General features: G+C 38.4%; 1 protein-coding gene across 3 annotated transcripts in view; it reads left to right on the top strand.

Annotated features, from left to right (window-relative positions):
• tfap2b (transcription factor AP-2 beta) overlaps window positions 1–17119 on the top strand; it is a 46632-nt gene that overhangs the window by 9380 nt on the left and 20133 nt on the right. For all 3 annotated transcript variants that reach the window (XM_072554507.1, XM_072554518.1, XM_072554512.1), the window contains exon 3: window positions 4198–4258. In XM_072554507.1, the coding sequence (XP_072410608.1) occupies window positions 4198–4258 (61 nt within the window). The remainder of the gene's footprint in view (window positions 1–4197; window positions 4259–17119) is intronic.

The following is a 17119-nucleotide window of genomic DNA, read 5'->3' as shown; positions in this document are numbered from 1 at the left end:
AAAATGACAGGTTATTCTAATCAATCTAATCCTTTTAAATCAGAAAGTTTAAATAATGGCTGTGGACGTTTTCCATAAATGATTAAACCCTTAATATTTTTGTTTGCTCTTATTCATTCTTAACCCCAAATGGGGAAAAAGCGTCCATCACAAAACAATTCACCTGCAAATTACTTTGTTATCCCCCTGTGAAATGGATTCAACCCGCGCTCGAAAAACAACGCGAACAACTGGGGGTTAAATAGAATGTCACATTCCTGATCATTGTTTCGTGTTCAATGCGACCTCCTTAAATACGTAAAGTACTCAGATGCAAAAAATATGAGTTTTTTTAAATGCTCAATCTCAAATCTCTCCCAAAGCTGGCGGTGATCAGAGGCATAGTGGGCGCAAAGTCTGAGTCTGAGTTGATGAAACTGTCAAATTTGTATTTCCATTATCATGGCATCAAGAAGAAGCTAAAATGATAAGCCACGTTAAACTGTCAAGCGCCTACTGATTCTTACTTTAACAAACTTCTACATTTTTCCTATTTAGTTTCCTACTGAAGCAGTGACTCCTAATTTTGTTTTTGTTCCTATTTACGGGCTATTGACTCCATGGGAGACAACAATCTTAAAGAAAATAATGTTCATCTCGTCTACACATTGCTTTGAGCACCAATTTAAAAAGCATCATTTTATTTTAATGAGTAAAGACAGGGCGGCAGCAGTTGCTGGTAAAGTTGGGTGTGCAGATTGGAGCGAATTTGCCTTCAATAATTTTCCCTGCCATAAACTTGGGAGCATTGGTTAATTGAAAATGAAAACAACACTAAAGTATGTCAGGATTAATCATAATTCGGTGAATGGATTTTTACCCAGGAGGGGGAGAAAGAGGAGAAAAGTGATTGATGTTTACTTGGTTCATTTGCGATGATCTCCAACGATGTAGTTCGCTCTTAAAATCAAGTCCATTTTAATTTAGCCAACAGTCTTTTTGCAACGATAATCATTTTTCTAAATATCTCATTTCTGTGGGAAGAAATTATCCGTCTCATAAATGATTAATTGAATAAATGACTTAAAAGCGCTCACTGAGATTACTCGTGTTATTCCGATTTTAAAATTACAAGGAGGAAAAATCCAAAAGAGTCAACGCCAGTTTTTAATAAGAGCATGTCGGAGTGAACATTAAGAAAATAAGACGGTCCTGCTGCAGGTTGAAGAGTGATGTGTTAAAGCTACGTGAACCATGTGGCATCCGCCAATTCACTAAATATTAGCCTTGCCGCTCTTGATATTTATTTACCATAAGTGACGATGGAAAAGAGAAGTAACCGGCAGATATCCCGTAAAGACGCGGTTCGCATGGAAAGTGAACAGCCAGCGTTTCTCTCAGCCTACATGTAATCTTGACTGTAAATATTGCCAGAGGTTTAATCTGGACAGCTGTTGGTTTCAGTTGAGAAGAGCTGGGTTTAATGTGTTCTGTTATTAACAACGGCACCCCCTTTACCCAATCACCTGCTGATTTGAGAAAAAGCAGATTTCAAACAAAAAAAAACACTTTGCTGCACAAGGCATTGCTTATTAAACAACACCCGTTTCTTTAGTGAGTTTCTAAACCACATAGAATCGTGCTAAAGTGACTGGGTCCACCGTTAATGAAACACACTGTAGTAAATTCATGAAGATAGTTACACGTCGCCCCACCCCCAGGCCTCCCATGTGATAACCTTGCTGCTCAATCAGACGTATACATACGCCCGATCCTTACTCATGTATTCTATGTTTGTGTCTATGTCTCCAGATCTAAGACACGGGCAGTTAGGAAATTCAAAGCTTTGTCTTCGGGAATTTAAGGCCCAGTTCCCTTCCGTCGGGAGCAAGCCGACTGAAATGTAGAGGGCGCGCCACGCCAGGCACTGCATGCGAAGCAAACCAAACAATAACAATTAGCTCAAGTGCAAGGGGAATATAGTCAGTAAACTGTTTTGAAGCGTGCACACGTTTCCTTTCGTAATTTGTTAAAATCCCGCTGTTCGTATCCCTTTAAAGCAGAGTCTGGTAATTAAAAGTGTGAGTTGTTTTTCCCTCATTTCCGCATGCATTTCTAATTAAATCTTTATGATACTCTCTGTGACTATTAACTGCCAACATGCTGCGTGAATATCCTCTACAAAAACGCAGCAGGCGGTGATAATTAGATAGAAAATCAAAGTAGACCTTTCTCATTAGCTACAGAAACTTCTTAACATTTCGCTTAAATCTTTTACTCTGCAGCTCACCTCGAGATGACTTATAGGGAGAACCAGGCGTATTGTCAATGATAAAGTGATTATTTGTGGATACATGCGATCATGACATTTCACTTTTCAACATGTTAAATGTAACATAAAGAAACAGGACTGCATGTGCGATGAAAATGCTTCACACTACACACCGGCTGAACAGACAACAGAGAATCCAAAACGCTGCTGCATGGGCACAGTCCTGGTGAAATTGAATGACTCCAGATATTCTGCATTCAATGACATTCTTTTCACCTTGTGCTGTCCCCACAATGCCGAATGTCTGCGAAACGCAACAACACGTGTCTCGCAAGGCACGTGAATATGACCAGGTTCTCTTAAATGTCGCTTCCGCCTGCTAGTTCTGTGAACACAAATCGAGTGCCGAGATTTTTTTTTGTGTGGATACTGAAGATTAGCTAATGTCTTAGACACCCCGTATTAAAAATAATTGCTAATGCTATTGATGCCGATTTGGATATTAGAAATCCCAGACCAGTCATAACCATTAGGCAAACATTAAATACACCGGTATAAACACAATGATGGCAGTGTGAGAAGACAGTCTTTAATTATAACATGCAATTCAGGAAGCTTGAAGGACTAGCAAAAGGGCAAGTGGAACTTTTGAACACGTGTCTATAAAGAGAGAACATTCAGTGCTATTACCTTGTATATTTTCCTGTCAGCTTTCAAAGAATTAGTAGATGTTTGAGTTGAAATTGTGAACACGATTCTACGTTTGTGTGGACGATCCGTGGACAGTATATGAAGAATTGTACTTCTCATAACAACAATCTTGCTTTACTTTTCAATACTGGAATAAATCTAACATAGTTGGGTAAATTAATTAAGGAAAACATCTATAATCACTCTAAAAACATAAAATAGTTGAACAGACTCCGGCAACATCATTATTCAGTTTAACAAATATAGATCGAGATAAATGAAATAGAAACAAAGCTCATCATTTAGGAAGTATCGTGCCTGTCACATGGCATTGACTCTCAGGGTCAGATTATCACACGCATCTGAACACATGCACATATAATACGCTTTAGCAGTTGCACGACCTTGGTTTAATTAAAAATGTAACAAGATTCTGCCCTGACTTATTTCAAATGGGTCAATAAACCACAAAGTAATTTCTAAACTTTAGTTTCTAGATGAGTGGAATTCTCCCAAAAAAACAAGTCAAGAAACGGGTACGTGCGTCTTTCTCAAGGTGATCTTAGGGCTCATTGTTCACCAATTGCTGCAGTAACCCATATTCTTATTGACCAAAGTCTAAAATATCACATGCTTAATTTAATCTTGTTTCACTACTAAAATAACAGTTTCATTGTTTGATCCTTTATTTATACATTCTTTTATGCCATTCCCAATGGAGGGAATGTCAGTCTGTTTATTTGCGATGCTATCATAGGCCACGCAGAATTTTATGTAATAATGGCATACATCTATAACATGAATATTGCAGTAGCTGTGCACTGTGTACATATAGATATATACTTGCATGTACACATTGATACTGTAGTGATAGATCTGTATGTCGTTCCATAGGTTTCTACATGTCTGCATGAATATAGTGAACTCGAAAAAAATTCGTTAATTCGGTTACGCGACTCTAAATTATGACCAAACAAATGCTGTTATTTGCATATAGTTTTTCTACATATTCTCCTAGATAACTCTTTCTTTGAAAATCACGTGGGTCCGAAATGTTAGATTGCTTACTTTCGGATAATATGCAATTCTGGCGAATTTCCTCTGGTAATTTTTTCTTAGAAAAATGAACCTTCATCCAGGTCATTTAAATGATAACAACAGATAGTCGAGTTTGATTGACGGTGATGTGACTGTTTAATATCAATTCAATTTGAATAGTTATATGGACCTAACGTTTTTTTATTATATATTAACAGGCTTTGGATGACACGGGTACCACTGGCATGAGCTTATTGGACCAGTCCGTCATTAAAAAGGGTATGGAATGTGAACATGATTTAAAATGGATCTTTAAATTGCTCAGTCTTATTTTGTATTCCACTTACCAATTTAAAGATAACTATAATATATATAAAAGTAGCGTTTACCATTCTTTGATATTGTTGAAGTGGAGACTTGTTTTCATCTAAATACAATATCCTGCAATGGTCTGTATTTAATGGAGAGAAGATGGATTTCAATATATAGGACACAGTGACTCAGTGGTTAGCAATGCTGCCTCACAGCCAGCCTGGGGCGACTGTCTGTATGGAGTTTGCACATTTTACCCTTGTCTGCACCCTCCGGGTGCTCCTGTTTCATCCCCAGTCCAAAGATGCGCAGTGAGGTGGATTGGCCACCCTAAATCGCCCATAGTTTCCAGGAATATACAGGCCAGGTGGATTAGCCATGGGAAATGCACGGTTACAGAGACAGGTGGTGTTGGGAATGGGGCAAGTGGTGTTTGGTGTGAGGATTGTGGGGTGGAAATGGATCAGGATGAGATGCTCTTCGGACCGTCGGTGTGGACTCGATGGGCCGAATGGCCTGCCTCCACATTGTAGCGATTTTATGATTTTAAAGCCTTTGCACTTTTCTGAATGTAAAGGATGGATGGTGGGCTGTCACATTCAGGAATTGTAGAATTATGTTTTTGGGAAATGAAACACAATGCATTAACATACAGCCGTGTGACCTGAACATAGTACGAGATCGAATGTAGCTTATCATTAAGTCATTTTAAGATGGTTCCGAAGTCAGCAGATCTCCCAGTGTAAACAGCTTCCGGAAAGTTCCATGCATCCAAACAAAAAGTACTACTCTTCGCCTTTTATCTATATATTTAAAAACGTGAAACTTTTGTGAGTGATAAGAATGAAAAATGTGTAAAAGTGAAGCTTCACTACCAATAAAAAGAGTGAAACTTTTTTTTGACCAACCACTCATTTATAGATGTAATAATAAACCATGGAGGTAAGGGGAAATCCAATGACTTTACCCCCTGCGTTCTAAGCATTTAACAAAAATGTTTGGAGTCACTAAGAAAACCCAACTTACCAAGAAATGTTTATATATGGATGGGTTAGTTACAAAGTTGCTTCAATAGAAAGCTGGGTTGACAGTTGGATGGATGGATGGATGGAAGGAGGACTTGAGTGTTGGACAGTAGAATAGAGAGGTAGACACACACAGACAGAATGGACATTTACCAGGTAAATACAATTGTAATATTAGTTCCCTTTACCATGTGTCATCCAATGGTAGAAAAGAATATTCGCGACAATGCATTTGTTTGGTGCTTTACCCTATTAGCAACTTAATCCATGCAGTTTTCGAATTAAGATTCCAAGCGATATGAATCTTATCCAGCACATGGGTGGTGAAACCAAGTGCTTAATTTATGCTTAGAAGAGATATTCTAGAAATATATATATTTAAACAGGATGTTGCTACTGTAGATCCGCTGAGGGAGGGACCTTCCGTTGGTCGTGTCCTTTTCCTTTAATGTGACACACCATGAGATGACGTTGGTGATTCTAGTTCACGCAGTATTATCAGCAAAGCTGCTCCTTGCTAAAAAGTTTGGCTTTGTCGATTTTGTTATATTACACTGGCCTCATTGTTTATCGGAGGGGTTGAACGGGTTGCATATGGATGATGGTTATCTGTTTTGTAACATTCTGATGTTAAAGTTCTGTTCAAGGGTCGTGCTTCTTGTGATCTCATTATTGCATGTTGAGATCACAATAGGGAATAGGGTCTTTCTGGCTATATCCATGTCAGTTTGTACTCAGCGCTTGTATTTCAGTTCCTTGCGTTTTGTCTCACTGGTTTTCTGTTTAAGAGTGGTGCTTCTCTTTAAGGTCGCTTTTGTGTTGACGTCTGTGTGTGGTAACCTGTGCTGATGTGTTGTGATTGTTTTGACAGTCACCGCTCCTTGCTGTCCCAATGCAAGCTCTATGAACCGTGCACAGACTAGCATATTATTTTCTCCACATCTGACCGATCGGCCTGTTCTAATATCCGTCAGCAGGTTTTGTTTAAAAAAAAAGACATAGGAAACAGAAACTGCACATTCGCGGCTGTCAAGTCCCCAGGTGTATATAAGCGATTCTAACTTCCGTTATGGCTTAACCGACACTTTACGAAGCGACCTGATAGCTCTAACTTTGCTGTGAGGCAACTACTTTCATTTCCCTGGCCAGGTTCACAGACTACATATTGCAGTGTTCATACGAGATGCCAAACATTCGATGATTGAATATAATCAGGTGGTGACTGACCAGATATTCTCCTTAGACTTGTTGCAAAGATTAACATAAAAGTTTATTAATATGAATGTTCTATAACCATAGAATTCTATAGTAAAGAAGGGGGCCATTCGACCCATCGTGTCAGTACCGGCTCGAGAAGAGTTATCCAACTGGTTCCACTCTCCGTCCCTATCACCATGGCCCTAGACTTCATCACTTTCAAATATATATCCAGTTCTCTTTTGAAACCTCCTGTTAAATCCGCGTCGACCACTCTCCCAGACAGTACAGTCCAAATCTTAACAACTCTCCCAGTAAACAAGTTTCTCCTCACCTCACTCTTAGCTCGCTTGCTGACAATCTTGAGATTGTGACCCCCAGTTGCTCACGATTTTACAATTAACTTGTCATTGAAGACATTTCTTTCAAGAAAGGCTGGAAACTCAAAGAAAACACTTTGGGCCTTGATGTCACTTATATATAAAAATAATGAACCAACTACCGGGTCGAAGATGTATCCGCCATATTGTAACTACTCTCAGTTAATCCGCGTCATTTCCTATGTAGGCTTCGAAATCAGGTTCCATTCTAAATTATGGCTATAGTTTTTCAACATAGAAATGATGTTTTGAACCGATTGCAAACTTGAGGGTGTCCATTCGGCTTGACTTGTCTACGCCTGTCCTCGGGCGAATCAATTCACACAATGCTGCTCCCCCATCTTTTCCCGCCAGGCCTGCAACTTTTCCATTTCCAGTTCAGAATCCATTTCCTTCTTGAAGGAATGAGTCGACGCGGCCTCCACTATTAGATTAGATTACTTACAGTGTGGAAACAGGCCCTTCGGCCCAACAAGTCCACGCCGCCCCGCCGAAGCGTAAGCCACCCATACCCCTACATTTACATCTACCCCTTACCTAACACTACGGGCAATTTAGCAATGGCCAATTCACCTGACCTGCACATCTTTGGACTGTGGGAGGAAACCGGAGCACCCGGAGGAAACCCATGCAGACACGGGGAGAACGTGCAAACTCCACACAGTCGCCTGAGGCGGGAATTGAACCCGGGTCTCCGGCGCTGTGAGGCAGCAGTGCTAACCACTGTGCCACCGTGCCGCCCACTATATGCGCAAGCCGCACATTTTGCTGCGTGAAAGAATGATTTTCCTCATGTCCTTTTGCCAATCACCTTAAATCTTGTTCCTTCTCGTTTTCCATCCTTCCACCAATGGACATTGCTTCTCCCTGTTTACTCTGTGCGGACCCTTCATGATTTTGGAATGAATCAAATTTCCCCTCAACCTTCTCTTCAAGAAAATAAACAGGCCCAACTTTTCTCATGTAGCTGAAGTTCTTTATCCCTGGGAGGATTTTCTTGAATCTCATTTTTTTTTGCATTTTCTTTTTAAGTCTTTGCAAAATCTGGAACTCAACCTGTCGCAGAAAATTAAGAAAACAGAACAACAGCTGTGAATTATTATTGCTATTAAGTTCTTCCAGAGTTATCTTTACTTTTGTTATTAACATTCGAAGTGGAGATCATTACCAGTGAAATAGTTTCCTCCTTGACACGAAGTATAATCGTTTTTTTTAAACCGTCATCCTTCACGAACTTCGGCTTTTCACCACACAAAATAACAAGGGCCGCAGCCAGTATGGTTTACCCAAAAGGTTACTGGTAAACTTGGAACGGGGGAAAAACCAGTTTTCAATTATCCGCTAGTTTGGCAACCCAAAACAGACTGGAAGGGCAAGTGCAGAATAAAGTTCCGTGCAAGAAGTGAATTAAAAATAATGGATTGGCCAGACTTATTTTCCTAAAATAAATACCAAACATAATTTCCCTGACTGGGTAGTATATGAGACCCTTCTCATATGCACTTTTACTGACATTTCACATGTAACTATTTAAGGTTATTTCAACTCACGACAGGGGAAAGAGTAACAGATTTGATTGCAATTAAGTATATGATTTTTTTCCCGGACTTATTTCCAATCCTGCCCCACTCGTTTATAATCGATTTGATTAGGTTACCATTGATTGTATGAATTTTCAAACCCAAATCATAATTTCACCATACCCGTAAATATCGAGCAAATCAGCACGCTTTATCATAAAGGTATTGATTGTATTTGCTACTACATACTTTATGCATGATGGAAACAAACTGACATAACATTGAAACAAATATTGTTTGTCCATCGTATCTCCATTTGTCAATCGTACATTCTGCTTTGTCGCCCATTGCAATGTTCTAAAGTGTTACAACACCCCCTTTTGAGCATTCATCTTGTTCTCAGATTGCTCAGCAAGGTTTGTTTTCTGATTTGAAAGAAGGTGGCTAATCCTGTGCTTGAGTAGGGCTAAATTGGGTTGTATATTCACGGATTAATTGGGTCCCATTTTAGGGTAGCAGTTCAGCTAAAATATTCCGCAACTGGGAGTTTTGTCAGGACTGAACAATGGTGGCTGATGTTGAAGTTTTAATTCTATAAAAGTGCAAAGGGAGTGGATTGACGTTTAGACTTCCGCTGAAAAAAGAACATTACAAGTAAACTCTTGAAGCATAAAAATCAAACGGAGGGAGTGAGTACGTTGTATAATTTTACGAATTCCCGCAACGAAAATGCTATTGTATGCCTTATTATTTTCAACTGCTTTTTTTTAACATATCATCGAATCACAAAATCCACAGACAAGTGTGATTCACCCCAACTTTCTCCAAAAAAAAACAAGTTAAACTTATCAAGTTAACAATGCTGAAGCTTAACATGATGAAATTAGAAAATGTAGAGTAAGGTGTTAAAATGATAGCTACTGAAAATTAAAAAGGAATTATTTTTAAAGTAGAATCTGTGAAAGCAAATAGCATTTATGTGCAATTGAACAATAAATTAATAAAATGTTGAAATGTATAAGGCTGTCTTGTTGTGGAGCATAAAAGCACAGCTGAGTTGTTTCTGTTAAGATAGTAAGGATTCAGGTTGCTTATTTGACAAATGGGAGTACTCAACTAGAGAGTATAGTATATATAAAGATAGAAAAGGAATTAGTACTGTAAAAGTAATTTGTATTAAAGTTAATAAGTCCATAGAACCCAGTGGCACTTACTCTAGTATATTAAAAGAGAAAAAATTGTGAAGCTTTTTGTGATAATTTTTCAAGATTTTCAGAAAGGGAAAGAATGGTAACCTGGGTGACAGCTGTGTCTGTTATCAGTCTGGACACAGTTAAGGCAGAATTTTCAGCATTGTGGTTTTAAAGGGGAAGCAACAGATTAGCTCTCTACTGTACAATCTATCCAATGGGACTCAGTATAAAATAAAAATAGGAAAGTTTAACTCACATCCAGAAGCCTTTCAAATGTTGTAATTTTGCCCACCTCCACTACTTTCCCTGCCAGCTTGTTCCATGCACACATCACCCTCTGCGTGAAAAAGTTACCTGTCAGGTTCTTTCTAAATCTTTTCGTCCTCATTTTAAACTTATGCCCTCTCATTTTGGACACTCCCACCCTCGGAAGAAGACCTTGTATATTGATTGTATCCATGCCTGGTTTAGAGGGATATGGGTCAAATGCTGGCAAAATGGGACTAGGTCAAATTGGGATGGCTGATTGGCATGGACAAGTTGGACCAAAGGGTTTGTGTTGTATGACTCTATGATTCTATATGCCTCTCTGTCTGCTAAAGTTTGAAATTTCATTTCTTGAATTAAAGATAAAAAAAGCACAGGATAACAAAGTGGAAGTGGAACCAGCATGCGAAAGTCAAGTTCCGATCCACAATATTTAAAGTGACCAATCATTTGGATAACACAAATACAGTAAAAAAAAATGTATGTAAGGCTTTTGAAGAAATTCCATCAGGTGTCATAGAAGACACATAGAAGCTAGATGAAAAAAAACTTCTGTTTACTTGGCATAAGGGGAATGTAGCAAGATGGTGAGAAATTGAATGTGGACAGAACAAAGAGTTAGGATAAAGATTGAAAAATGCTTGAAATGGCATACTACAGAGACCATGACTGGTATACTTTAAATGAAAGTCGACAGTGAAGGTTTTTGCGGGAACCATCGATTCTCCTGCTCCTTGGGTGCTGCCTGACCTGCTGTGCTTTTCCAGCACCATACTCTCGACTCTGATCTCCAGCATCTGCAGTCCTCACTTTCTCATACTTTTACTTAAACATGTACTTTTGTTCTTAGTATATGAAGATGATTCAGTCTTGGGTATAACATGATATGGGGGTTAGGGACAAGAGTAGGTCATTATGGTCCTTCACCACCTTCCATGATTTACTTAGATTAAAATTTATCTGTGAGCTAACTTCATATCCAATGAATTATTGGTTCTTTTAAAAGCAAACAAAAGTTGACAATTCTTTGCTCTCTATTCATTTAAATGTTGTTTAACAAAATATATGTAATGCTCAGTTTTATAATTAAGCATTGGAATAACATGCATTGACGTATGTGGGAGAGAATTCCAAACTTGAACCATGCTTTGCATGAGGGAGTCTTTTCTAATTTCACTCCTCAAATAGCTGTTTCTATTTTTAGGTTATACTTCTTACACTTGTGCTCTTGAAGAAATGACAGTATTTCTTCCCTACTTTATCTACTCCTTTAATATGTTGAAATTGTCAGGCACATCACTGCTCAACTTTCTAAATTTCAGGTAGTTCAACATGGAGTTAATATGAAGTTTTCTCTTAAATTAAATCTTTGGCGTTCAGGTGTCATTTGAATAAATCAACACTCTGCATCCACCAAAACCATTACATCTTGCCTCAGATGTGTTCATAAGACTGGCTCATGACACTCCACCTGTGATCTAATTAGGTATTTGCATAGCTGAATCGTGGTCTTGGGCACCTTCCATTCTAGTGCTTTACATGGAAAGACCAATATTCTATTAGCTTTTACAAATTATATTCTACTAATCATTTCTTATTGATCTATGAATTTAGGCCTCAAAGTCTCTTTGAAGTTCCATTATTTCTAGTTTTTCACCATTAGAAAGTATCCTTTTCTATCCTTTTAACATCCACACTGGATGATCTCATATTTACCTAAATTGAACTCCAGTGGCCACTGTTTTATACATTATCTTAAAATATCAAGATCACTTTGTAATATTTCAGTTGCATCTGCAATGCTTACAATGTCAATTATCTTGGTGTCATCTGTAAATATGGATGCTTTATTTATCCTGTTAGTGAAGTCATCAAAAAACATGGTTAGAAACAATATGGGATAAAGTGACTCTTGTCAGCATGAACTGGGCTGAGAGTGCAAGAAGCTCTTAATTTGAGAGACTACCTGACTTTGATTTTCATGTGCCCTCTCAATATTCTTGGTGAAATGCTGATGTTTGTTGCAATACAGCACGGAAACAGACCCTTCAGTCCAACCTGTCCATGCCAACTTGATATCCCAATCCAATCTAGTCCCACCTGCCAGCACCTGGCCCATATCCCTCCAAACCCTTCCTATTCACAAACTCATCCAGATGCTTTTTAAATGTTGCATTCGTACTAGCTTCCACCACTTCCTCTGACAGCTCATTCCATGCATGTACCATCATCTGCTTGAAAAAGATGCCCCTTAGGTCTCTTTTATATCTTTCCCCTCTCACCCTAAACCTATACTCTATAATTCTGGACACCCCCACCCCAGGGAAGAGACTTTGTCTATTTAGCCTATCCATGCCCGTCAATATTTTATAGACCTCTATAAGGTCACCTTTCAGCCTGCGATGCTCCAGGGAAAACAATCATAACCTATTCAACCTCTCCCTATAGCTAAAATCCTCCAACCTTGACAACATCCTTTTAAATCTTTTCTGAACTCTTTCAAGTTTTGCAACATCCTTCCGATAAGAAGGAGATCAGAATTGCATGGGATATTCCAAAAGTGGCCTAACCAATGTTCTGTACTGCCATAACATGTACTCCTGTACTCAGTGCTCTGACCAACAAAGGAAAGCATACCAAATGCCTTCTTCACTATCCGATCCACCTGTGACTCCACTTTCAAGGAGCTATGAACCTGCACTCCAAGGTCTCTCTTTGTTCAGCAACACTCCCTCGGTCCTTACCATTAAGTTCATAAGTCCTGCTAAGATTTGTTTACCCAAAATGCAGCAGCATACATTTAAGTAAATTAAACTCCATCTGAGACTCCTCAGCCCATTGGCCCATCTGATCAAAATCCCATTGTAATCTTTGCTGTCAACTACATCTCCAATTTTGGTGTCATCTGCAAGGGTACTAGCTATGTCTCTAATGTTCACATAAATGGCGTAAAATAGTGGATCCAGCACTGATCCTTGTGGCAATCCACTGGTCACAGGCCTCCAGTGTGAAAACAATCCTCCACTGCCACCCCCTGTCTTCTACCTTTGAGCCAGTTCTGTATCCAACTGGTTAGTTCTCCCTGTATTCCGTGAGACCTAACCTTGCTAATCAGTCTCCCATGGGGAACTTTGTCAAATACCTTACTGAAATCCATATAGATCATGTCCTCATTAACATCTCTATGATTCTATGCCCATAACTGACAAGCCAGTTTAGCCATATGGAATTAACCTATTTTTAACACATGCCTAACTAACAATGGATCTCAGCTATGTATTGTTATGGACTTGGCCAGAACACCCAAAACATTCTTAAGCAGGCAGCCACAGAGCATAATTTTGCAATTTGTTTTGATAGGTGTACAGTGAAAATTATCCAGAGTAAGATAGTTAGGTTGACTACTAGATCTTGAAACAGACAAAAAATATTCACAAAATAATACAATGAACCGCAAAGAACAGAATAAAGAACCCATTACAGAATGCAATGTAATGCTAATGAGAAATCTAACACCTATTTAAGAACCCCCTGGCCAATCTGTCTACTCTGCTTACATTTTTCTGGTCTGTATGCAGCCTAGCAAATGGTAGAATCCAAAAAAAAATTGAATATTCTTTCACATTTGCAAATTCAGCAGAGCTCCTGGAGAATGTTGCCTGCTTATAACTGGTATTTCCCATTCACCTCCCTTGGATACTGTCACAAAGCTAGTCCTTTTTTTCCTAAAAGCTGTTCCTTGGCTCAAGGAGACTCTGTGTTTGATTTTGTTTCAGAGGGCCAATAAACCAGGCTGGTCTCCAATCAGTCTGGTTTGGTAGAGAGCTGAAATGAATTTTAAGAGGTCTTTTGTTTATATGTAAGCAGATGAGACTTCAGGCCAAAGTGACCATGTTTTAGTGGTCATCCAAACTAGACTTAAAGATAATGTTCTGAATATACACAGCAGTCCCAATAAGCAAACTCCCTTTAAAATCCAGTATACATTGAACACATAATTACAGGTTGAATTTGAAGGGCAGAGAGGGATAGATTTCCACACAGATCCCTGTTGAATTTCTCACTAGGTCAAACAGAACTAAAGCAGCTCAGCTCAGTTAGAGAGCTGACCACTCCCCTTTCATTATACAGGTCACTTCTAAAACATGACCACTTTGGCCTGAAGTCTCATCTGTTTACATATAAACAAAAGTTCTCTCAAAGTCCTTTTCATCTCTCTACTAAACCAGAGCCTGGCCCGGTTTATTGGCCCTCTGAACAAAATCAAGGACAGACTCTCCTTGAGTTGAAAATGTGTTGGTAGAAAAGCGCAGCAGGTCAGGCAGCATCCAAGGAGCAGGATAATCGACGTTTGGGGGATGAGCCTTTCTCTCCTTGAGCCAAGGAACAGCTTTTAGGGGGAAAAAATGGATTTGTTTTGTGACAGTATCCAAGGGAGGTGAATGGGAAATGCCAGTTATAGGCAGGCAACATTCTCCATGAGTTCTGCTGAATTTGCAAATGCGAAAGAATATTCAATTATCTTTTAGGATTCTACCATATGTTAGGCTGCATACAGACCAGAAAAACTTAAGCAGAGTAGGCCAATTTCCCAGTGGGTTCTTAAAATAGGTGTTAGATTTCTCATTAGCATATGCAAGTTATCTACAGCCTGTTTAACATGGCTGCCTGAAGGCATGAAAATGGCTTTTCCAATATAAGCTGGATGTCTTCCACATGACCTTGGGAGTTGACCCTATAATTGGTCTTCAATGTATCCATTTTTCACCCATAATATGGGTCCAACAAGATACAGTTTCGATGAGACAACTACAAAACTTGATCTTAATAAAAAAGTAAAAAGTTTAACAAATCATAGTTGGGAAGCCTGATATGCAAATACAAATGCAATACAAAATGAATAAACATGTAGCAATACAAAATGTCAGCAAAAAATGGAATAGTAAAATGTATTAGTGGGAAAATACATAGAAAGAGAGTGTTCTAGAAGTTCTAATAGATATTTCCCTGAATGTGGCATTGCAATTATTTAAGCCAAAAATAAATTGATGCTGGGCTTTACCAATTGAGCATTAGTTAGAATTGTTTGTACTTGTGCATGCTGAAATTCAGCAAGGGCATGAAAACTACAGGAATTGTACAGCCTGGATTCATCAGAATGATACAGATAAACCAAGATTATCAAGGGATTTGAGATAATTTTGAGATATGGGGTGGGGGTAAATATTCTGAAGAAATTCTCATGCAAATCAGTTGAAATCCCATAGGGTGAGTCTGTAAGACCGTTTGTGCCCATGTTTTCCATGGTAGAGACAATGTTCCACTAAAGTTCCAATAGGCATTTGAAATAACCCGAGTAAATTATTCACCTTAGACTATTTCATTGGATCGGGGAAAGTACACAAAAAAGTACCAGTTATTTTTACAATTATGAAAATTTTTGATTGAGCAGTTAGGGATAGATCATTTCCATGATCTTTTGGACTCAGTAATACGTCAGTAAAAGTGTGAGGCAGATATTTGTGGAAAAATGTTTTTACAATGGATTCTTAGAGCTTGGAATGCCTTGCCACAGGAAGTGATGGGGGTGGAGGCCCATATATCTTTTAAAGGGGAATTAGATAAATATCTAAAGCAGAGAAATACACAGGCCTACGGGAGTAAAAAGGCTTAGTAATTGGATAAAACTAGCTAAAGTCATCTCAACTGTGATGGTCTGAAAGTCATCTATCTGGGTAGTAAACCTCTATAGTTCTACATAACAGTTGAAAAAAATCTAAGGGATTCATTATTACTGTGTTAAACTATCATAATTTCCAGGATTACTGTAGCAAACTAGTAAAGTAAGATGTTTAGCTGGCAACAGGTAAAAAGTTATTCGGGGTATTGGTGCATACCTATAAAGAAAATGGTCAGAAGTAAACACCAAACGTTATCATTGCCCGAGCAGACAATTCCAAACCACTACTAATAAGCCAGTGAACGGTTGCATATTCAGTAAGAGAGCTGATTAAAGTGCTTGTAAAATTCAAAATGTCAAGCAAGAACAATAACGTACATGTGTAAAAAAAACCGACTCTCCTCAATGTCAATAGCTTAAAGGAAGCGATTAAAAATCCTAGCTGTGAGACGGTACTGTTATTGGAAACACAACTACAGCAACTTTGTAAAAGTTAAGTTTGCTGAAAACGTGAGGACATCGGATCCTTTTGTAATGGCGCCACCCATATTCGCTGAGACTGCCATTGCAGATGTAAGGCGCATTCGTAGGAAACGCCCAGACGTAAATTTGGTTATGTATCTTTCAAATAACTGCTTGGCTTTCTATTATGAGTTGCATAGAATCCGTTTTTTTGTATACGTTTACATTCTATTTTTGCATTTTTAAATTCTTAAAGATCAAAATTTCATTTTAAATAAGTTACTCTTTAGATATGTGTAACACAAATTATTTGGAAGTATTCGTTATAGATCTAGTACTATGGATTTTATTTACATTATATATGTTGAGCATGGTCACCTAATTCCAATTTTTAGGCGGCATTGCATTAATAGAGATTTTCTTTAATGACACGTAGGACATGAGTGGATTTCATGAGAGCTAGTCATATATAACGTGTGAATGACACTGCTGGAGGTGACTGGGTATTCTTCAAACTATGGCCATTGTGCAGAAAACCATCCTCCTATCTTTAGGAGTTATTCAGTTATGTTCAGTTGAGTACAAACTATATACTGGAAACTGATGTAAATGGATATCTAAATTCCGAAACATTTCACATTAATGGGATTGATTTAACCTCATTTCCGAAATCTTCTGTGCACACTCAAATATGTTGATTTGAGTAGTAGCTCACAATCATTCCCAAGAGAATAGATGACTATCGATTTTCTAAGCAAAATAACATTTTTTTTTGTGACAAGAAGAAGTAGCCAAAAACTGCGCCTGCAACCAATTAAATAGAGTTGTTGCCGATATTGGGCAATATTAAATTGCAGATATCCATTTAAAAGTCTTCAACATCAGAGTGTATGCAAGATCACTGCAAAGATTCTGAAACATGTCCCGACGAAATAACGCATTTCAAGTTAATCAGTATTAGAAGTAAATCTCACAGATTATTTTGTTTGCTTGGTACCTTCTCTTTTGTTATGCAAATATTATTGTTATCACAGTATATCCCTGTAACAATTTATCTATATTATTGAAACAAATTTGAGCCATTTCGTTGCAGAGATATGAGTG

Source organism: Chiloscyllium punctatum, chromosome 3 (genome assembly GCF_047496795.1).
Source record: "Chiloscyllium punctatum isolate Juve2018m chromosome 3, sChiPun1.3, whole genome shotgun sequence".
Lineage (NCBI taxonomy): Eukaryota > Metazoa > Chordata > Chondrichthyes > Orectolobiformes > Hemiscylliidae > Chiloscyllium > Chiloscyllium punctatum.
The sequence above is the reverse complement of the archived record's forward strand: the minus strand, read 5'-3'. Positions and strand labels throughout refer to the sequence as shown.